General features: G+C 38.6%; 1 protein-coding gene across 9 annotated transcripts in view; it reads left to right on the top strand.

The window, feature by feature from the left end:
- The window catches only part of NEO1 (neogenin 1), a 213,063-nt gene that overhangs the window by 46,850 nt on the left and 142,016 nt on the right, over nt 1-24,197 (top strand). For all 9 annotated transcript variants that reach the window (XM_076348557.1, XM_076348559.1, XM_076348558.1 and 6 more), the window contains exon 2: nt 17,817-18,134. In XM_076348557.1, coding sequence (XP_076204672.1) covers nt 17,817-18,134 — 318 coding nt within the window. The remainder of the gene's footprint in view (nt 1-17,816; nt 18,135-24,197) is intronic.

Here is a 24,197-nt window from a genome sequence, read left to right as displayed (position 1 = left end):
CAAATAGGTTTTGCAAAATCCTGCTTCTGGGATGAATGGCAGGTGCAGCTTTGAGTGGTATTCTGCTGAGAATCAGATCTGTCCTCCCTGTTGCCAGTCTGAATACCTAGAAGGTGTGATTTTCAGAGCGTGTTGGTATATCGTGTCCTCCTCCTTGTTTCTAAGTATGGTAACAGATGGATTGGGCACTTTGTGTAGCTTTTATTGCTGGATTCCTCAGAAAAGATCTTTCCTAATGTTGCCATTATTGTGGCTTTATGTGCTGCTTCCTGTGATTTCTGGGCTTTTAATTTGAAGATACTTAACCACAGCTCACTGTTGTGACATGTCAGAAATGAAATAATGGAAAGCCAGTTTGGGGGCGTATCTATCACCATGCTTTCCTGCTTTGGATGCTTGTACACTTCTTGCTTGCCGTCTATTGTTGCATGTCCTTTTGAGAAGCTTAAAGCTTGGCTGGCCAGATCCCCACGCAACCTGATCTAAATAGACCTGCTTGGAGCAGGTGGCTGGGCTAGATGACCTCCGGAGGTCCCTTCCAACCTAGATTATTCTATTGTTCTGGGACATGCAACTACTTCAGCTGCGACATGTGAAAGGAAGCTCAGAACTGCATCCATATTATGTTTTGTGAAGTATTACCAGCTGAAATTATATTTCGGGCAGTAAGTTGCCAGGTAGTTTGGTTCCGCTGTCCAAGCAGGTTGAAGAGCTTTTTGTCATATGAAGGTAAATGTTTCTCTTGTGACAACACTTTAAATTTGGTTACACTCTATGAATTGGAAGAAATGTTAAGTATAAATACTTTGTGTCCTGCCTTCACTTAAAAGTTCCGTTCAGTGTGCACACTTCAGCTCTCCCTAGTCAGGTAAGCTTTTACATCTTAAAAACTCAGGAGGTAGAGCCGCAGCAAAGGCTGGTATCAACACAGTCTGCACAGGTTTTTTGAGCCATCTGTTAGATGTCTGAAACTTGTGCAGTTGTCAGTGTTGGAAGCAGGTATTGCTCTGTTTCTGTGGAGTTGTTAGTTCGTTCTGGGGTTCTGTTGCCATAATTAGTCACATTAATATTTTATCAGGTCGGTCTGTTTGTTTAACAGCATAAAAATGGAGTTGTGCGAATTGAGTACTGTCCTTCAATGTGATACGCAGAGTTCAGATCTGGGTCCTGTTTTGATATTATTTGAGCTGAAAAATTCCGCTTTGTATTAAGCGGAGAAAAATCTTGAACTACAACCTTTCAAATAGCCAGCCAGGTAGCTGTCAGACTATCGAGCGTGGTCTGTGCATGCCAATTCATAGCGCAAGCAGGGGTAGCTGGAGCAGAGCCAGCAGGTTGAGGGGAGCGAGCTTGTTGCTCAGTAGGCTGCATCCAGAATACTGCATCCAGTTTTGGGCTCCCCGATATGTCAATGTCACAGACTTTATTAAACTGGAGTGAGCTTGCTTGGCCCTCCACCAGCCTGGTTTGGGAGCTGAAGCATATGTTTTAGGAGAAGTTTATTTGTCCCAAAGAAGTCTCAGGGTGGGAGGATGGACCTCACAGCAGCCTGCCGGTACCTATAAGGAGGTTATCGTGGAGATGGAGCCGGGCTTCTCGCAATGGTGGATGGCGGGAGGACAAGTGACAACAACGCAAATTAAAACCTCAGAAGTGAACTGTCGGCTGTTTGTGAGCAGTCTGATCCTGCCAGTAGTCTGTAGCATCTATAACGACAGATGACCCGTGCTGGCTTTTCTTTTTTTTGCCTTTTTTTAGTGGGCAGAATGAATATAACTAAAGGGAGACATCTCTCAGCTGAATCTAAGGAGAATTTGTGCGCTAAACCTATCTTGCACTCTTTAGTCAAATCATTGTTTAGGAGGTTTTTACATAGTGAGAGCAAGATGAGAGCTTTCACAGTTATGGGGAAATGAGAGTAAAAGGGATATAAGCAAATTTCTTCTAATGATGACCTATGAATTTGCTTTTCTTAAGCATTTCTGACTAATTTAGTAATTCAGGTAATCCCATATCTGTATGATAATTTTGTTAATATATGCAATATTTGTATTTCCACTCTTATGTAAGTTCTTTTGAAACATGTTTGCTTTCCCACTTTGATGGAATAATCTGTGTTTATAAATGAAATCTATTTTTTCCTTGCACATCTATATAACATTTGCAAAGCTAATACTTGCAAATATTTCTGCTAATATATTTGCAAAGCTACAGTTATGCTTTTTATTTTAGTCTGACAAAAACTGCGTCAATCAAAGCTACAGTGCTTCATGGGAATTTGGGAGATTAAGTGAGTAAACAAGCTAGATGAAAGCTTTTGTTTGTCTTTAGAAAATGAAACAGGAAGCCATTTCATTAATACACTTTCAGAAGAGACAAGAATCTGCGTAAAGCTTTTAAAACTGGTCTTTCAGTTCATTTTACTGTACTTTCAACTGAGATCAAATAGGGAAAGTGATGGCAGTTAGACACGCTCCATTAACATCCCATGGTTTATAGTCTCAGTTCAAGTTAGATGTACAACTCCACTGCTTTCCGGGAAGGTGCAGGAATGTCAGCGTTAACCCTGGTGCTCTCCTTCTCCCCTTTCCCTAGTAGAGAAGCGGAGATAAGCATATACCACCCGCTCCCCTTTTGAAAAAGGGGACATTGTGAATCGGGAGTTAAATTGAGGCATTTGGCTATTTTTCTTGTAGCTTTTCTTGGCTTATAAAGAGCTCACTAGCAGCTTAGTAGGAATCTGTTATGGAAAAATGTCAACTGGATAAAATAACATGACTGCAAAGTTATAATAAAGGATTAGTGCAATTAGATTTTTTTTTTCATAGAGCTGTTTTGAATACAAATATGTTGGTAATAGTCTGCAGTTGCCTTCCTGAAGTATAGCTGTTTGATTTCATATATAAAAAAGTAATAAACAAAAATCCAATAATTTGCTCTACTCCGTGGATGTTCAGTGCACTTGAAATAAATAAGTTGCAGCAAATAAGACTTGGGGATTTTTTTTTTTTTTTATTCCAGATCATGTTTGTGCATTTCATGATAAAGAATCAGTAAGATTTGCAAATATTTCTGTCACGTTTTGGCTCGGGGTATGAAGCAAGGTTAACTTATAATGGCAAAGCTTCTGAGGTAGCTGTACTGTTCCTGGGACAGCTTGTGTAATGCATGAATGTAGTCCGGAGTCACTGGTGCAAAGCCGTAACTCAAGTTTGTAGAACAATTTTGTCGTAGATAGATATTCCCTATTGGGAAGGGAGTGCTAGGCCAGCCAAAGCCTTATTCCGGTTTTCAGACACAATGACATTCTCTAACCGTTATTGATCTTGACCTAGCCAAACTGTATAAAAGGTGTTAAATGTTTCCAGGATCAATGTGCAGAACTCACAGTTGAGAGGATTAAAAAAATGTTTGAAACTTGTAAAACCGGTGTATTGTTGAGATGACAGAAATGAAGAGTTTTATCCACTGCTCAGAGGAGGAAAAAAAAAGAGTAACTTGAAGGAGTTGTTAACTCGGTGACGTGTGTTCGAGTTACTGCTTAAACTGTTTTCCTCGTGGGCACCAGTCTGTGACGTAGTTGAGTGTTTTTTCTTCACTTATTCTTGGCCACAGTTAAAATGTTGTTCGTTTGTGACTAGTTATCCTCTTTTTTTTAATATGTGGAGCTGATCTGGATATCAGATTTTAATTTCTGCATCTGCAAATACATCTTCATTTTTTACCAGTTCTGGATCTGCTAAGTTTTTCTGAAATCTGGTTCAGTAACATTCTGTTTTTGTAAGCTATATTATTATTTTTTTTATATGGGTAATTCATCAATGGTACTAATAAGAGGTATTTGATGGTTGATGTTTTTGATGGTTTTTATCATTTTCAAATGCTTGTCTTGAAAAAATAATTGAAGTTTGAAAAATAATCAGTTACTATAAAGAACAGAGGTAGGTGTACATGACTGTAGGTGTATGTATATATAATTTATATATAAGGCGTGCATATATATAGATAAAGTTTATGATGGGGGTGTGTATATGTAAATATAAATAAAAATTAATGAAGGGCATGGAGTACATGACTTAATGATTTGTCGCTTAAAATTTACCAAGGTAGTTTATGCAGACTTCTAAATGGTTGCTACTATATTATGTCTATAAATGTTTAACTTTAAAATACCTTTGCCAAAGATGGTATCACTGGAAAATTCATGTTCACGAGATGGTGCAGTGGTACCCCAGAACCACAAACACAATAACAATGTATCTGTACAAGGGGATGGTATGGCTGTTTAATACATATACCTGTTGTCTTGTCTTTCTGTGCAGTGCTCTTACAGTAACATAAAAATTAAGTATAAAAAATATTGCTGCTTCTTACTGTGCGGTTGAGACATATTGGTTGTAATAGTAAAGCTGTCTTTTCCTCTATTTTCTTTGCCGATTGAGTATTTTCGTTTCATGTGTGGCAAGCTCTTCTCACCTGTGTGATTTGTTGATGCAGACTATGACCACGGGCTTCAATCTGCGAGTGGGTGCACTTGGTTGTGGGTGCGTGTTCCTGGGGTACATAATCCAGATACTTTTTGCCTCTTCTCTCCATTTGATTAAAAGACAACTTGAAGAATGAACCTTGTGATTTAAATATTTTCCAAGGGCTTGAAACTAGGCAAATTTCTAATCTTCTGTTTGTCTAGTGTAAAGTGCCTCGCTTATTTTTCTGTAGTTCAGTTAGTGTCGAGTGTGTGATTTTTCGCTCTTGCTAGAGAAATGAATTTAACTGTAATTATAGTAGCTTTTCCTCAGTGACCATCAAATGCTCTACCCCAAGGCATTTGTCTCCCTCAGTTATTACAATGCTAGCACCGTCTTCAAACATGAACAGTCAACCCTCAATTTAAAAATAAGCAGAGAGATGGATGAGGGGTAAAAACATTGAGAGCTGGGACTGCGCAGAATCTGATGAATGCTTTGTGTAGTGTTCGGTTAGCGTGGATGCTCCGATGCTGTGCAGTGGTCAACTCTCTGTATCAGAGGCTTGTGTTTCACTAACTGGAACAAAGATGGGCATCTCTTAAGGTTTTTATCTTTAGACTGCACAGTTTTTATTCTGGGCTTCTCAAACAACAAATAGAGCGAACCCTTGCACTCAAATCTAAAAAAATCAGTGATACTACTGGTTACCTGTTATTTCCTCCAGTTCCCTGATGCGTTATTTATCTTGGTGGTGCCGTAGCTGGAATGCGCCATGGTTTTCCGTGTCACTTGAGGGCACATGCTGCATCTCTGTCCTTTCCATGTGGCTGATTATGTGCCTGTCATATGGCTATATATACCTTTCTGCTAAAAAAGTCTCTATTTTGAACTCCATAGTTTGTCAGCTTGCTTTCACAAGAGTAGCGTTATGACTTAAACTTGTGAAGGGTCAGTTTTATTTGCAACTTAATTTACCCATGTAATGAAGTCTGCCACAAATGTTGAATTTTCTTGGATAGAAAAACTAGTGTAAATATGTTTTAAAAATGTGATTCTTAAATATTGCAGTATGTTTGTAGTAGTGTTTGTTATGTGCATCTTTTCCTTACCTTTCTACTGTTCTCATTTTTTTCACTAGTACCCTGGAAGATCAATAAAATCCTCATTTATAAATTGCTAAGGTTATTATGTTTTTATATATTGTGGATCAATAGTGTGATTGGACAGGAATTGCTTTAGTAGCGTAGGAAGCCAGAAGAGTGAAACAGGCTGTACAATTAGCGATGCTGAGTGTACAGAATTAACCGGTTGTCTTAATCTTTCAGCATTAGTCCTCTAAATTAGGGACCCTCAAATTGAATGCTGAAAATCGTATTCTTTTGCCCTCTCCCCTTCCCTCTTTCCTCTCACCCCGCCAAGGCAGTTCAGAGGTGCCAGCAGAGGTTGCTGGTACTTTTTCTCCAAGAGCTATTGAGCTAAAGAACCAAACCCACTTCTGGCTGCGGAAGTCCCTCAGTCGCAAGTGGCGAGATGCTCAGAGGCTGAATTTGGGAAAGTTTTGCTGTATGTTTATTCTGTTCTTAGGTGCTCCCTAGCATCTGCTCTCGACTGTGCTGTGACAAGACACTGAGTTAAAAGGATTCTTTTTGCTCTGATCTGATGCGGCTGTTCTTCTGTTTCCAGGTCCTCTTATGTAGTCTTTGCTTGATCTAGAATTAAAGGTATTTGTTAATAACTTTTTCCGCTTTTATGAAGCACGACAGGTCTCTCTCTTTAGAAAGACTGGAAATGATGTTCAGCAACTTTCGGTTTGGTTCTTGCTTGCGTCTTTTTTTTTTTTTAATGTTCCACCCATTTTTCACTTTCAGCTTCCCATAGAAACCAGGTTTCTTCTTTTCCTCCTCATATATCTTCCTGTATGACATTTTTGACTGTTGCCAGTGATTGGAGCACCCGTGACTTTATAACAGCGTTCCCCCTTGCCCTTCACACTTCTCCTGCGAGCATCCTTTGTAATCTCTGTAATCAGCCTGAAGCAGTGAATTGAATAGGTGGGCTGGAGGAAATCCCCAGCACGCAGGGAGATCGTTCACTGAAGTGCAACTCTTGTCTCGCTTAAAGTGCATCTCTAAATGAATTTGCTATGTTGAATGTGTTCTGTTGGGTGCCCCATAACCTTGTTGGTGTCTGAGAAGCAGAAATGTTACTTTACCCTTCATGCAGAGTTCTTGGATGCCGCAGTGTGTTTACTACTTGGAAAATATTTAAGTAATTGGTTTCAGCAAACAATTCTCTTGTGATGTGTGGGGATTTTTTTTCTGTACTTACATTCTAAGCCATTTTTGAAGTACCAGTCTGGCAAAAAAAAAATGACTGAGGCAAGGAATCTGCTCCCTGATTATCTGGGCTTGGTTTGCAAACCAACAGGGAATCTCCATAGGGAGCTAAACCGCTTGTCTAGCCCTGGTGAGGGTTTGGGCAAACCAGTTACTCAAGTCTGAGCACCCGGAGCCCTGGGTAAGCATTGGGTGGTTTGACCGAAGCCCAAACAGGGTGTAAGGAGGTTAAGATGGAGGAATCTTTTGCTAGATGTTTAGCATCTTGCCTGCATTGTGTGCAGTATGTATTTTGAATCTTACAAATGGGGTTTCTGGTTTTTAACCCTTTGAAAGCCACTGTTTGTTTTTACTGTTGCACGTATCTGAAGAGGTAAATTATGTGCCTGAGTGCCCAGACGACTGGAACTCTAGGAAAGGAAATCCATTACTCCAGAAAAAATGGAAATTCCTCTTCACCTGCTATAACAAATGTAGTATTGTCAGTAGCTAACATATGGTAGCTATTTCTGTGGAAAAGTCAAAGTACTATTGTTCACGATGATGAACAGAAATAAATTTTCTTCCTTTTGTAGGTGTCTTTACAGTGCCCTCTAGTAATCTTTTGTAGAAATGCTAGATGTATCTTTTCTCAGACCAGTTTGATAAAGTAATGAAAATGGTCACTGGAAGAATTAAAAAAAAAAAAATAATTGAACTCTGGTCCCCTGTAACTGATGTGCTTTCTGAAGGAAGCGCTGCTAATATTAACAATAAGTAAAAATAGCTTGCCATTCTTTTCTTTTTCATACTTGATCAGGAAGATTATGAAAACTATAAGCACTCTGAAGGCAGATTACTATAAAAGCTACCGGAGCTGACAACTGTAAATTGGGTACTCCAGTAATGGGGTTTCAGCCAGGGCTGTGAAGTTACAAGCAAAGAAACTAAATTTATCTTTTTGCTTGAAGTCCGAGGAAGAAAATTGCAGGGGAATAAGAGCCATACAAAGCATTCAAAAATGGGCTGGAATGGGCAAAAAACCCCCAAAACTCCTGGCATACTGTTAATTTCCTATGAAAGGTAATCACTTTAGCTTATTTTGACAGATGAAAAAAGAGAAGTTTGACACTGGATGAAGGCTTTGTTAGGAGGTAGAGTGCACATCGGTTTTCATAGTGCTTGCTACCCTGATGACAGTCATCACCCTGAAAGCATCTTAGCTCTGCTGTTAGATCATTTATTGAACAACTAATCCCAAGAGATTTTGATTAAGGTAACTTCTGTGCCTGGAGTTTAAGTCAAAAAGGTTTTACCTTATCATTCTAGCTTATTTCTGTCATTAATAGCAGTAGAAGGGGATGTCATATGCAAGAATGTGTTGTCCTTTGTATCAAGTAGTACACGGTACCATTTTTAAATCTGATGCAGCTTAAAGGGGTGTGTCAGTCAGAGATTGGCCATTTGAATGAAAACTGATAGTTTTCTGAAATGAGAGAAAAGGCTTTGGTGATCCCACAAAAAAAGGGAAAGGTTGATAAAAAAATCCTTTAAGCTCTCCCTCTGAAATGGTTATGAAAAGAAATTTTGCAGTATTCAGAGTAGTTCCTTCATTGGCTTAGGTCGAATATATGGCATTAAATGGTCTGACTTGCTTTTCCTTTTTTATAAAAGCAAAATCTCTTTGAAAGGATGTTCCTTGCAGGAGATGAGAGGTTTGTGGGACTCAGTTACTAGAAGTGAGTTCTATAAAACCCAAGGGTTGTTTTTAAGCAACTTGAAAGAAATCCAAATTTTTGGTCTTATTGGCTATAAAGGATTCTTTGTCCTTGCACACCGGGAGGAATAAAAAGTCCAATAGAACTTGTTTTTGAAGCACGGCTGGTTGACAGTTTTCTGTTTCTGACAGGTTTGAGTATAGGTTTAAGGCAGATCAAGAAATCCTTGTCAGAAGGTAACCGTCAAACAGTGGAACTCTGGACCAGACGAGAGAAACATCTTGGTGGGGATTTCTTTCTGGACAAGTTGCACGAGCGTACCATGAGAAGTGGTTATAGTGAACCGTGCTTTAGGGGAAACTGCTGCAAGAGGGGTTTGTGCCATCTTTTCTACTTCAGTTTTCCAAGCTTAATGGAACGGCAGCCCCTTAGAAAAAGGGCATAAGGGTTGTGACTCAGCGTGGCAGCGCTTGTTAGCTGGCTGTTTAAGGGAGCCATCGTCACAGAACTTTTGACAATTAAGAGCAACAACGCTGTAAATAGGGAAGTTGCTTCCATGCGTTCAAAATTCAGGTAAAAATTTCTAACTCCCTAGAGGTGCTAGAAAGGCCATGCAACTAAACACCAGACGTAAATGCATCTCCTAAGACGTTTGGTATTTGAGATTACAATCTGTGTTTGGATTTTGCTGTTGATCATTATCTTGTTTTCCTTCCCATTATTTAATAATATATGAGGAGATGGTATCACTTACAGAAAGAGTGCTTAGAGTAAATGCAATGGATGCTTACTTTTCAGTGTGTTACTGCAGGCACACTGTATGCTATTTGGATAATTTTTTCTTAATTCTATTTCTGCATACCTTTTTTTTAATGGGCTAATTTTTTTTTAATATACTTTCGTGCTTGAGGTCTGTCAGGAAGGTCAGTTAAGATTAAGCCAACAATAATTTGTTATTAACAAGTGAAAGGTAACTGGAAGTGTAGACAAAGCTGTAAAAGCATCATTGCAAAATGTAGTTTGCTTAGCTTGAATTTGTTCTTTGTTTACTGACTGTGCTGTCTGAAAGGGAAGGATACTCCTAAGTTACCGAAGGCAAAGTCTTGAAACGTATTATTTTTTTGTATGTTATAGTAATTCCTACGATAATGATAAGGATCTTGACTTTTGTGTTCTTGTTAGTATATGATGTCAAAAATTTTCTCAACTCAGTAACATTAAACCATGAGAGAATAATATGCAAAAATACTTAGCTTTTTCACAGCTTCATATTTCTAGATGGTTGCCTTTTGAAAAACACGGGAGCAAAAAGGCAGAGCAGAGTTCCTTATAACTAGAAGCTGCCATCTGTGTGTTGATGACAGCCTGCACGTAGGCCTGTTGGTATTGACAAAAAGCTCTTCACAACGGACCATAAAGAATAATTTCTCTAAACTTAAAATTTTATTGAGGAGAATGAGGGTACAGGTTTTCTGGTGGTATCGTAGGCTGTTAGTATTCACTCAGTATTGTCTGCCTGGCCTGTATTGTAGGAAGGCACCTGCGCACAGGCTTGACACAACGAAAGAGAAGGACAAAAGCATCCGGCTTTATGCCGCTCTCTTTCAGGAGAATTTGCTTGAACAAGCAATTTCCTTCCTGTCCTTCTGCAGCACAGAATAAGCCCTTTTTAGTAAAGGGGGGAAGGGGTTCTGTACGGGTTGTTTCCCCATATCGCAAAGAAAAGGATGTCTCTCCCTTACGGATCTCAGAACATAGCCCCTTGCCTCGTAGGCCAGGGCAAATCTGAGGCACCATATCATCCTTCAAACATCATTGCTAGCCCACAATGCTTAATGGTGCTGGGGCGAAGATGAGTTGCTCTTTTTGATGAATATCTTTGTTATAGTGTATTAAATCATAAAAAGAGGAAATCTGCTTGTGCTGAAGGAGAAAGGAATCTAGTAAGTCTGGGAAAGTCTAGATTTATACATGGCATTACTTACCTTATAATGTTACATCACTTGCTCTCCTAGGTTCCGCTGTCAGCCTACCACTGGAATTATTAAAGTACCAGCAGGATTTATATAGTACATCTGCAGTCCGGGGTAGCTCTTAGACTTTCTCCTTTTTTTTCTTGATGCTTAAGTGCAGTATCATTTTTGTCTCAGAATTTATGTTTTGTAGAGTCTTTGCAAAGATAGAAATGAAATGGTGTTTAGAGGATGGAGTTTAGAGAATTTGGCCTTGGTTTTTCGGGAGTAGTGAACTTGCCAACCGCCATGTATATGATGGGGCTTTGGATGTGCTTTTTAAAAAAAAAAAAAAAAAAAAAAAATCCTAAAACATATTTGTTTGGGTGATGTATATTGCCATCATATGCACTTTAATTTGGTTGGGTGGTCTGTATTCTGCCATAATGGAAAAATGTAATGTTAAGCATAAAATCTATTTTTGCCTAAAGATTTGTTCTGCTGTGGTATATTATAATATCTTATATAAATATTGCTTATTGGGCAGTGCAGAATGTTTCCAATGTTGTCAAGGAAATAAAAAAAATTACCAACCTGATAATACTTAAATTTTATTGAGAGATTAATGCACGTAGCAATTTATCCATATAGATAATGCACTCCTTAGCCATGAATATTTTAATGAAACCACAAAACAAGTTCATTGTGAGCTCTTGCTGGCAGCTTGCAAACAATAGTGTTTGTAACATCTTCAATTAAAATATGTTTGGCTAATTCTTGAAGACAGCTTTTTTTAAATGATCTAGGTTAGGAAGGGCATGACACATTGTTTTTAGGATTACAAGGCCCATTGGGAATGTTAATTAAATTCTGGTGAAAAGCCTTTTAAAAGTTCAATCCTGCAGCAAGAGAGCTTGGGTCTTTTATCATTGACTTGCAGTACAGAAAAAGGGGCTTTATAATAGTTCCTGCCAGTCTGATCAGGATTTTGTCAAATGCTTCTATTTTAAACGTGAATTTTCAAGGGTGTTATATATGTACTTTTAAATTGCTTCGGAGTCCAACTTAAAAGGACAAGTATCATCCCCCCCCCTCCCCAATTGACACATCTTTCCCCAGCATGTAAAAGTAAGTAATCGTTCTTCATCAAAGCCCTGTATGACTCCTTCCAACGACTGAATCCTTGTGTACTACTAATCTAAAGTCAGGTACTTTTGATGAAAGATGTGCTTGGTTGCCTTCACTTATCATTCTGTTTGGAAAAAGTGGTTCTGAAATTATACCCGTGCTTCACATTTTCTTTCTGGATGGTTATTGCATTTGGTCCTTGTAAAATGGAATGCAGTTTCCTTCCAATAGTTATGTGAAATCTGGTATTAAAGTCCTCTGCTTTGAATGCAGTTGACGGTAGTCGTCAGGAGTACATCACTACCGAACAGTCTTGGTGGCTACAGTGGATTAAAGCTGAATCTATAGTAGGGAAGTCTTCTGATACATACTGCCGTGCACCAGTTTGAGGTAATTTATAGGTACTAAGCAGAACTGAGATCAGAGTGGTTTTGTCTTAAGTTAGTTTCCTGAATGCCATAATTTCTGAAAAGCTTGTGTCAGGCGGTTGTTAAAGCCCACATTTAAATGATTTAAGTTTGATATTGGAGTGCTTGTGTCTTTCAGAAATTAACTGAATAACAAAGGGAAGCTTCTTCCCACTTGAGCACCTGCTTTGCATTTACTCTTCTAGGCATTTCCTCACCTGAAGCCTTGTTAAAGATGTACCGCTGCACAAAATGCAATGCAGCTAGCAGAACATACAAAAAATAAAAGAAGTCTGTCTGTAGGCATGGTAGCAGTAAAAAGAAGGCTAAAGGAAGTCTTGGATTTCTTTTTTCCGCTGAGGTATACCGCCCTTTGAAAATGCAGCATTTGGAAAGAGCGATTGATGAGCTCTTTCTGTCTTAACCTAGCTGCTTTCAGATTTCCTGTAGCTGGGAAGTGTTGTATTAAAACTTCCTTCTTTTGACTTTAAAAGCCTTTTCATGGTCTTTGGGGAAGCATGCTATAAGGAGAGGTTCAGGCAGATTCATCTTAACTTTGTGAACTCGGTGTCATATCTCAAATGTGCTTTCTCTGGTCCTTTTTCAGTGAGAAGAGTTGCATGCTTATGGTCCTTCGTCCTAATACTGAGAGGATGAGAGAACAGCTAGGCTTAGCAAAGGACAGGCGAAAAGTGCTTCATGTGTTAAATATTTTCAAACCAGTTCTGTGTGATGAGTTTTATCTTGGCTGAAACAATTTCAGAACTGTTGGTTAATTTTGAGAATTTGAGGAGATATGAGGTACAAGGAGGACTAGAAAAACCAAAAATATTTTAAATGGGAGGAGAGGAGGAGCTAGGGATGTATAAAAGTAGCCAGTTTGGCTTCAGTTCCTGGAAAAATTGAGGGGTGAGTGAACAAACTTCTTTTTTTTTTGCTTACTTCTGGAAGATAATGTGAGTAGGAGGGTTAACCGATGTGGAATTGTCAAGGAAATATTTTTCAGACCATTCGAATTTCCTTAGTAGTTAAAAAAGTTTCATAGAAAAAAAAAATAACTTCCCCTATTCTTTCCTCAGCCACTACCATCCCATTACGCTCTTGTAGGGAAATAGGGAAATGTGGTCTTAACTGACATAGGATGGCTATGAAAAGGGGTGGATAAGTGTTGAGAGAAGTAGTAAAGACGATGATATTGAAGGCTGCTTTGTGCGGCATTTCGCACTTGTATATTCTGAGTAAACTTCTATTAGTTGTCTTTCACTCACAGCCTAGATGACCGAGTAAGCTAATTTGTTAAATTTTCACATGAGTTAAAGCTGCAAGAGGGAGGGCAAGGTTAGAGTTCAAAATTGGTAAACTTTTTTGGAAAGAGGGAGAATTTGGAGGAGCCAAGTGGAAATTAATACGGTTAGGCAGGAGTAGTCAGCTAGTCAAACGTAGAATGGAAAAGAACAAGCCTCACGGCAGTTTCCGAGAAAAGGATCTAGGGATTACGGTAGTGAAGGGATTACAGATCAATGTAGCCAGTAGTGTTATGCTTCTGCGCTAAAACCTAATGCCTCTATGTTGGGAGGGACAAAGAAGGGAGTTGTAGAGCCTCCAAAACAGGTGAAATGACACTGTACCTGCGCCTAACACTGATCTTGTCTCTGCTGGGGATCGCCATCGTGTTTTGGGCACAGCACTTCAGGAGGAACGTGGGCTGGTTGGAGAGGATTCAGAGTTAATTATCAGAGCCCTGCTATCTACCTAGTACTAGGGTTTTTTTACCTAGTACTAAACTAGAAATGCTAAGCCTAAAGAAAAGGCTAGAGAAGGACTGAAGCCCTCAAATATGTAGACGGCTGTTGGGAAAGGTGAACAGCCTGTTCTCTATGCCCACAGTGGCAAAAAGATGTGCTTAAATCATAGCAATACTGCTTGATAGTCCTAATAACGGAGAGCGTGAAGCACTGGAACGGAATGCCTGTAGGAATTGCTGTGTCCTGGTCTTCAAGAGCATATCGGGGGGCGGGGAAATCTGTTGGGAATGAGCAAGATTGAACTGTTTCTGAGCAGGAAGATAGACTTGTCTTGCTTTTATTTAAGTTTCTTGGGCCAATATTAACACAAATCAAGCCACTGATATGTACATACCTATGTACATACACACCCCACCCCCCCCCCCCCCAAGATAAGTATGTGGAAGGGACTTCACAAAATACACCAATTCAGTCTTTAATAATGTGGTGTCATATAATTGAATAATCAATAGGTTGATGGAGTGGGAGAAATGGCTTGTTGTCAGAAATAGATGTTTATTAAGGTCTTATATGTACAAAGCCTTTTCATGCCGAATTGAGGCTTAAATTGAGGTATGAACTCGGTTGGCTGGAGTGTGGATACAGTCCACCAGCACTTCAGAGTGCCCTAACTCTGAATTGCAAAACCTTTCTGAGACTGCGGGGCAGAGAGGTCTCAATTCTAGTTTAACTTCCTTCAGTATGGGACATAATTATTTACCAACCCTTTTTTTTTTTTTTTAAACATCCACTAATTTCTGCGCAGGAGCAGGGTAGTATCCTGAGTTGAAGCAGGCTGTGCTGTGTCTTCATGGGGCTCTTGGCAAGAGGGTTTTTTTTTTTGTTGTTGTTACCTCTGAAACCTGGCTGAGAATCTGCTTCCCATTCCTTCTGGAAGTCTCTAATCCCTTCTGTGCTGCTGTTTCTTCTTGGCATGCTTTCTCTTGACATCCTCTGCTCTATACTCTGCGATGTGATTTCCTTGGGCACCTTGTTGCTTCCAGGATAAGAGTAGTCTTATCCCATCAATGGATTTGATCTGCTCTGCTCCAATCTGCACCAAAGCCAGACTAGGCAAAGAAGCAGCTGGCCTTCCCTTTTCAAGGGTTTCCTAGGTTTTATTTGAAAAACCAGAGAAAAACAAAACTAAAGAATGTTTGTATTTCTTCTGGTAGGGGCCTGGATCTACATTGGCAAAACTTACAGAAACTTGCAAATGAGGGGGAAAAAAGGTTGATAGCTTGGGTAGAATGCTTTCTCTTGGAAAACCCAGGGACAATAAAGCTGAATCTTTAATTTTGAAAAAGACCTTTAGGTTTCTGGAGCGATGGAAGAGATTGTACTGACAAACAGGTTAAAACATTTTCATGCTGCTCATGACTTTTGTTTCTTTTCTGCCATTTGGTATGTTCGAGCCGAAACTCGGTACTCTGCATGCAGAAAATCAAGTACATCTGCACGTAGGTGTGATTAGTGGTTATACAAACCGAAGTAACACAAGCAGCACCTAGAAATTTTGTAATTTGTTCTGGGGTTTTTTGGTTGTGTGTGGTTTTTTTGTCTTTTTTTTTATTCTTCAGGAAAGACAATCTCAAGGATTTGGATCCGAACATAACAGGTCTCTAGTCTTGTCTGAGGCTGTTACTGTCACTAGGGAAACTTCAGTCTTTCTATACTTTTTTTTTTAATTTCATTTTTGAGTTCTTGAAGGTAGAAGAATATTTGAATGATACAACCTAGAAAAGCATAATTTATCTGTTTCTTTCACACCACTCCTCCTGCCTTATCTTCAAGTTTCTGTGAATTCTCAGTAGCAAAGACAATAGGCTTTGTGCAGGAAGGCTGGAGTCTCTCTCCAGGGGAAGCTGAAGTGTCTCTCTGGAGATGAGAGACTTTCTGTGCAATTCAGTGATAGAGGGAATCATATCAATTTGTTAATTAAGGCTATTTTAGAAGGTAAATCCGATTTAAAAAGAAAAAAACCAAGTTATTGAAGAAGCTAAAATGCTTACAGGACAGACTTTCTTTACAAGTAAAGGTCTCCTTCATCTTTGTGCTTTTTCTAAAAATACAGGCTTCATAATTATTCTGTGACCTAATGAAACAAATCTGGTTATTAAATGCATATTCCTCTTCAAGGTGGTCTTAACATACTTCAGCATTTCATTATCGACCTTACTGTGAAAGATTAAATAGTTTTGAGATGAATATTTTTATGACCCTTTCTAAAGGGTTTAGTGTGTGCGGTAGAAGCTTCATTTTGTATTTGTGAATGCATTTTAACCCTTTTCTAACAGGGCCTTTCACAAGTGTTAGGGATTGCCTTCGCATTCTTAGGAGAAGTGCTTAAAAGGAAAAACGCATTCTTACTGTATCATGCATTGTTTACTGCCAGACCAAGTAAACAGGTTCATGGGTAGGTTTGCTACACCAATGTCAGATAAAAATAATGTAGTATCTACCTGTGCAGTACAATGGAGAACAGCTCTTTCCTCACTGCTTTATTATATTGTCTGAACATTCATCTTAAAGACTATATCTAATTGGAAGACAGCGTCCGCTCCCCCCAAGTTCAAGCCCCCCCCCCTGCCCCGTTAAGGACTATATACAGGCTTTAAAGACCGACTGTTTTTTCCCCATGTTTGCTCTGGAGCACATGCTAACATAGCTTAATGACAGAAACCATTTGAATTGTTTTTTTTTTTAAAAAAAAAAAAAGCGCATTACCGGTGGAATCTCCTTCCTGGTCTCTGAACAGCCTGGGACTTCAAAAAGTTATTGTTAAAATTTTTAGGCAAGGGTAGTCTGAGACTGCCACTTCATGCTGAGAGTACATTAGTAGACACAGTGCTTGTAAAATACGCTTTATTCATTAGGATTGTCATTTAGCTGTCGCATCTATGGAAAATAGTTATTTTCTAGGCCTTGCAGAAAGACCTTGTAAGTTTGGCTGTGTGTTTGTTTTCAGCTGGCATTTTTAAGTGTTTCCTTTTGCAGCTTGCTTTCTTTATATAAAGATGGGAGGAATCGTTGCAGCTCTGGGTTGAAGTGACTCGCTGCAAAAGTCCTATTAACCTTTTGGTCAGTGCGCTTTTGTTTCTGGTTTGCAGTAGTATTTCAGTTTATATTGCCATGATGTTTTGCACACATATCCCACTCCTAGTCCCCAAGTGGAGGAATGGTGGAGTTTGTCAGAGTATAGGCGGGGAGCCTTGATGTTTACTTGTAAGGTTGGCTTTAAAAACAAAGACCCCGTTTTCTCTCAACCCAACATTACGCTGATTTGGAAAACTGTTCTTCCCTGAAAGAATTTTTCTTCTTTCTGTTTTCTATGGATGATTAACTTAAGATAAGTCAAAGTGATACTGACACACAATCTTTCTGCTTGACCAAATACACCAGAAATACAGCAATTAAAATTCACTTCTTAATGGAAAGTAGATGTTAATTATAGAAGTCCCTTGGGAATACTTAAAATGGAAAAGCAATCATGTTTACTCCTAGTTCAGGATAAAAAAATGTTTTATGGCACTTGCATGATGAGTTAAGCTCAGAATTGGCAACTCTTTCTCTCTTGAGGGCTGAATTATTCTTAATGTTTCTTAATCTTTGTTATACAAAAGAAATTACCGCACTGCTGTGGTATGGCAGCCATACCACAAAAGGCCAAAAAGAGTACGTATTGCTTGTTATAAATGTGGTGCTTGAGCACATCTATTAGTTTGCATAAGTTCTGATGAGGCAGACTTCTGCCTGCAACGGATTGCTCAGGACTGTTAACCACATGGATTCCCATATGAGCAGACTAATATGTTGCAGAGATGAAAACTGCTTTGAATTTGAGAGTCCATTGGTGTAAATAGTCAAAGCAGAAAATACTGTCATATAGACCAAGCTATTTCTAATATGTTCAGGGAAACAATATTGCAAGTAGTGATAGTTCTTGTGCACATTACAACATTGTGAAATGAGGATGCATTTTATGTTTAAAAAAATGCAGAAGGCTAACCCAAAAATTGTGTGATGTGATTTGCGTTTTACAGGATCCCTTGTGAGAACCTTCACTCCTTTTTACTTTCTGGTGGAGCCAATGGACATTCTGTCAGTTCGCGGAGCTTCTGTTATAATGAACTGTTCAGCTTATTGTGAAACTTCTCCAAAAATTGAATGGAAAAAAGATGGGACTTTTCTAAACTTGGTGTCAGATGACCGTCGCCAGTTGCTACCAGATGGATCTTTATTAATAAACAGTGTGGTGCATTCCAAGCATAATAAACCTGATGAAGGATATTACCAATGTGTGGCAACCGTGGAAAGCCTGGGGACCATTGTCAGCAGAACAGCAAAGCTCACGGTAGCAGGTAAGTCTCTTTTTTTGTTGTTAAGTATAACTAACCGCATGGTAATGTAGATGTATACTCTGCCCTTGCAAAAAGAGGAAGGCGCTTTCCAGGAAAGGAAAAGATCGTTTCATCACTTAGCAGTGAAACTGGGACTGTTCTCTTCCTACTAGCTGAAAGTTGTCATATATTCTATTCATCTAAGCGGCTTAATGTGTGGGTATTTTTCAGGAAATGCTGAAGATCAGGAAAACTGAAATGAATGGATTAAAACAAAGTGTCAGGTGCATGTAATCACAGTGAAGACTTACCACAGCTTAGAAGGGGGGAAAAAAGAGTAGGGTTCTACTTTCTTCGTGTATAAATACCCTTAAAAATAAGTTTCTCTGGCTGCTTATATGTTGAGATTTATCTGCCCTCTGTCATGAAACATTTAGGAAGCTCCTAAAAGCTAGTGATGTGTACAATCCCTAAAGAACTGGAAGAGTGGTGGAGAAAGCAGGGGTTTCGTATTTCTCTGTTTCTTGAGTATCAGGTGTGAACAAGGAAGTTTGAAAAGTAACAAACAATGAAAGGCTTAAAACTTTCTTGACAGACGTTAAGAAGCCCAAGTCATAACCTCACCTTTGGTGTTTTGAGTAACCTTTAGACATGACTTGGTAATAGCTTTTTATTTAGGGGGTAGAAAGCAGTAAGTAGGTTAAGTTTGAAGGTAAAAATAACGAATGTCACGGGGGGAAGTGATCTGTTTTCAGAATGTCATTTCCTTAGGGATCAGGAGTGTCAGACTGTGTAAGTGTTTTGTAAACTGTATGGCTGGAAGAGACTTATAATTATTTTGTAAGAGTTGAGGCTTCAAAAACCAACCAAAAAACGGTAAACTAAGGCAATGTAACTAGGAAAGAAGCCTATGAAGCAATTTTCTTTTGTTTCTCTAATGATGTTTGCCAGCCTTTTTCAAACAGTTATTTTCTTTGCTTAATAAATGGCTCAAGGTAATGAATTCTTTCTGACTAGTGCTACAGCATCTCCCAGAGCTGCTGCTTACTGTCATTTCTATTCTGATGTTGTTTCGATTAAGTTAGCTTCTAGCATTGTTGTGAAGCATCAGAAATGTCAGAAATAAAAAAAATCAGGGATTTATAGCTTAAAGGAGTGACTTTCAGAGTCTCTGAATGAGAAATACATTTCTAAGTTTGTTGGCAATGAGGACAATAAAAGCAGTTCTCTCACACTTACCTCAGGCAATTACCGCCTTCTTACATTGCTGCTGTCGTGATTAATTCTGCTGCTTTCCACATGAGATCATTCAGCATCTTGTTTCTGTTATCATTCTGGTCTATGTGATCATTAGGTAAGGTTAATGGGGTTAAAAATGGAGGTAATCCAAAATGTCTTCAAAATTTCCAGTTCAGTTTTCTTGTATCAATGTAGAAGATACTGTTTTAGTTGATAGTTTTAAAAATGATGAAATTTTAAAAGATCTCTCAGTATTTAAAAAAAAAAAAAAAAAACAACCAACCAACACCACCAAACAAAAAACCCAACCAAACAAAAACCCAACAATACAGTTTTGATGAGTCTTGTTTTCAAAAAATCTTTGCTAGAAAACTGAACAAATACAGTCTAACCCAAACCAATATGAATGTTTACCACACAAATAGTTGCCCCTTTGTCTCATGTTGGCCTAACAGCTGTATTAGAAGATTATTGATCAATTCCATGCACTAAAAATTGTAATTTTTTTTGTTCAGAACTAGAGAAAATGCTCTTGACGCGTGTTCTGCATTGCCTCATGCCATCCTTTTAAGTCGGAAACCTGCACAAGAGCATCCTCTGGCTGCAGTGTGCATAAGTTGTTCCGCTGCTCCAAAAGATTTGTCAAATGTAGGTGTGTGAAAACCTACTTACGAACTCAGTTAAGTGCCAAGAGCTGTGCAAGACTACAGAGAGTTTAATCCGTTAGTTGCGAGGAAGGGTGGCTTTGGAATAAGAGATGGAATATTTAAATTCTGGTTTAACTATATTGCTTTTCTTGACCTCATTTGGAAACTTTCAGGCTGTGGTAAGTGTGGGGATAGTTAGCATAGTAAGGTCTCCTTGGTCTCAAGATAATAGTGGGAGGCAGCTAATTCCCTTCTTAACTGAGCAGTGGTATGTTGAATTCATATGGTGTGTGTGAATGTTGTACTGCGATGCACCTGATCTCTTTAAAAGAGAATATTATGAAGCGTAGCTTGCATAGTTTTAACTGCTGCTTATTCATTAAATAAAATAACTTCATTGCCTGAAAATGACAAATTCTGGTGACTAATGTAGACCAGGGCAAAGGAAATCCAGTAAAACCACGCCCTGTTCCATCATATATATGAATGAATACAGGTTTTGAGTTTTTAGTCTTGTAACTGCACTGCTTTCCCTAACAGCCGATAGATAATGCTGAGCAATCTACCTGTAGTGAGTCTCGCATGAAGGTCTAAGAGGCTGATAAATTTTGATAAATTTCTCAAATTATTTAAAGGACTTTTTATATATTATAGTTTGACGGATCTAAAATTTTTGAACGTCAGAAACTGAAGCTCTTTTATTGCCATAGGATGACAGATACTGGTAACGCAAGGTGTTGCAAGGTGACAGAGGGGCTTAGTCAACCGTTGTATGAAAAAATCAAACCAAAACACACACTCTCAATACCTGAATGTGGACTGTTCAGACAATGACTGAATGCTTTGTGTTAGAGACCTACTTTCTTGGTTTCTTGCTTCAATTTATGTTTTTGACACAGTGCTATAAACGTGTCACGGCAGGGGAAAATTGATGGTGGCGTGGATTGGCAAGGTTGTAGCGCGTTTGACAATGTGCTTTTAAAGAACCTTTTCCATATGTGATAATAGATGAGAAGCCTTTTACTCTTCAGGTTTTTTGAGGTGTGAGAATCAGTGTTTCTGTGGCACCTGAGACTCCTATAGAAATTGATCTTTTCCTTCTTTAATCCAGTTTCTCATGTGACTTAAAAAGTCAGAAGTATTGCTAAAGTATTACGTTACAAAGAACACTTTCAAGTTACAGACTAATTGTGCTGATTTAAATTGTATGCTAGTGCACCTTGATAGTAAGTTGTTCACTGTTCTACCAGACTTCTAGTAGTAAATCTTTGATTTTTAGAAACTGTAAACTGTATCTCTTTTTCCTGTTAAGTGTGTGCTTCCACATTTTGGTTCCTTCTAGCAAATGAAGGTTGAGATTGTCATTGCCAGTATTTCTTCCTTCTTTACTTCCTCTTGCTGTGCAAACTTAAGCATGTTATCATGCTCTAAACTGCATTTGTGCAATAATTAATTTATTTTTAAAAGTGGTTTTGCTTGCTTTCTTTGAAACCAGAATATGACCACACAAACATCAGGGTAGTGGAGGGAGATGGTATGGTGGTCCTATAGTCTGTATAATATATAGGTTTTTGCCATTATTATGATGGATTTGAACTAGGGAAAGTCAAAGGAACTGCCTAATTTATGTAAAGCCACAACACTCTTTAATCAGTGCCTTACTACAGTATGTTTTTTTAATTGGCTTTTGGAATGCAAATCTGTGATACTTCAGTACCAGTTAGATCTTAAGAAGGGTGAAGAGTTGGAATAGCTCTTACAAAACATGGATTAAAAAAAAATTACAAAATGTTGGGGAACTGTGTCTGTAATTCATCTTGGAAAAATAAATTTGTATGTATTTGTAAAAGTATAATGATACTAGCTTAAAAATATTCCCAAGATGATCTTTTTTCCAGTCACTGCTTACTCCTACTTAGTTAAAGCTTTCCTAAAGCTTTTATTGAGAGAACAGATATACGAAGATCTAAAAGGTCTGAAGCGTGACAGTGGCACCGAGTTTCTTCATACAGATTTATCAGTTCTATATATCCATTTAAAGACTGTTCACTAAATTATTTATTTCACCTCTTGTCTTTTTTCCCCAAGTGAATCCATCTGTTTTTCTTCCTCTTCTTCCACTTATCTTTGCATTTGATAATACTTAGCTTTGAGCTTTATATATAACTTGCTTGGTGGTGATGAGGTAGCTGTATTGCTGCCATGATACTAACTTTAGGTATGTGCGAGTTTCATTAATTCAGAAAGCACTTGGTGATAACTTATAACCTTTTTTTTTCTCCCACCTCGATTAAATAATCTCCTTATATTATCATTTCTTATTTAAATATTCATAGAAATTTTTATTTTCAAACCTTCATTTTGTAATTACTTTCAGAAAAAGTACAGGCAAACCACTTCTGTTAAGAAATATTCCTGCCATGTAGTATCAAAGTCTAAAAAGGTACAATAACCAGAAAAGGCAGGTTTGTATTTAGTAAAAACATAGTATTTCTTTCACAACCATCCAAAGACGTTACAGGTGCAGCACCGTCCAGAATGAGCGTTGTTTCTTCCTGAAAAGTAATTCTGAAAACTACCATGGTGAAGCTTCAAGTATTGTTTTGTGTTGAAATCGCAAATACTGGAACCTTGATAGACTTCTTGTTTTTTCCATTTACAACTAGTAATACTTGAGTGACTTCTGCGGGTTGAGGCGCATCTTGTACATACTTGAAGGAAGATTTAGAGTTTAATTCCAAGTATGCTCTAGCACTTCGTGCTCCTCAGCATGGTGTTCTCTGTAGTTCTCTGCTTTTCTGAGCTGGATAAATCCTCCTCCTTCTGCTAGTTCATTCAGCTAATCATGTAGCTCGGACTCTCCTGGACTGCTGAAGCCTCTGGCTTCGCATCCTACTGCTGTGGCATGGCGGAGGGATTGTTGCAGTTTCATTAATAAAATTTGTCTTCGCTGTTTTTCTTTTCAGAACTTCACTTAAAACCTTTGTAGTAATAATTTTGTCTGTGAAATCAAGTATTTGAAGGCTAAATGTCAGAATGTGTTGACTATGCAATTACCTGTCCCTTTGTATACGGTATGGTCGTATCCACGTGATAGGCAGTACAGAATCACTTTCATTCCTTCTGCTGCCCTGTCTCCAGCCATGTACAGAATCAAACTCGAGGGCCAGGAAAGGGGATAGGGTTGTGTGGTGAAAGAAATGCTCCATGATACTGCTCCCTCAGATCTTGTACAGCTTGGAAGATACCTAGCCCCTTTGTCAGGGGATTGCAAAAAGTGAAGATGATTCCTTAGTGAGTAGGAGACTTAAGACCAGAGGAGGAAGGCTGTAAACTGTATTCGCTAACGCGCTGCATAGCATTGCACAGAACCTCTCAATAATGAGGTTGTCAAGCCCTTGAGTTGTGCTTGACCGATGCAATTTACTTGATGTAATAAATCAGATGTAGAAAATGAACTTCACTTGAGAAATTGTTCCAATTTTTAGGTGACTAGATTGGCTTTTTAAGGTTTATTTGCATCTTGGATATATCTAGCTTTGGGCTTCCAAGCTGATGACTAGGAGAGCTGTCTGTATAACTGCCATTGAAATTATAGGAGGCCTGGATGAGCAGCTACTGTGGTATTTAATGTAATGTGGCTTGGAGGAATTGAGTTACGAGCCAGGAGATGCTGATGTCTAATCCTGCTTCTACTGCAGGCTCATTATACGGTCTCAAGAAGATCTCCATGCTTTGCCTTTTTCTCAATGGGCTAATAAAGAACTTCTCTTCAATAAATTTAGAGTATTACTTTTTATAATGTACCAAGGTGCTGTAAATGAGTACGCTGAGAGAAGACCTTGTAGAAATAAGTAATTTTGTGTCCGTTACAGTTTTTGGATGATGTGCAGTAGGCAAAGTTGTGGCCAAGAAATGATTATCCAGGATGTTCCCTGAGCACAGCTTGTGGGAGAGAGGAGGACCTGGATGGATGTGTTCTTGCACTTAAAGCTAGATCTCTGCAAGGCACATCATCAAGGAGGTATGTTGTGGTTGTGAGAACTTAATTTCTGGTATGTTCTAGTATTTAGCTATTTAATATCAAAACCATTTATTTATGTATAAACAATGATGCATAGTTAAGAAATTTGCTCAAACATTAATTTGGGTTGAAACTCTATGTTTGCTTTTTGCCATAACTACTAAGAACTACATA

Source organism: Aptenodytes patagonicus, chromosome 10 (assembly GCF_965638725.1).
Source record: "Aptenodytes patagonicus chromosome 10, bAptPat1.pri.cur, whole genome shotgun sequence".
NCBI lineage: Eukaryota > Metazoa > Chordata > Aves > Sphenisciformes > Spheniscidae > Aptenodytes > Aptenodytes patagonicus.
Note: the sequence above shows the minus strand (reverse complement) of the source record. Positions and strands in the feature narration are given on the sequence as shown.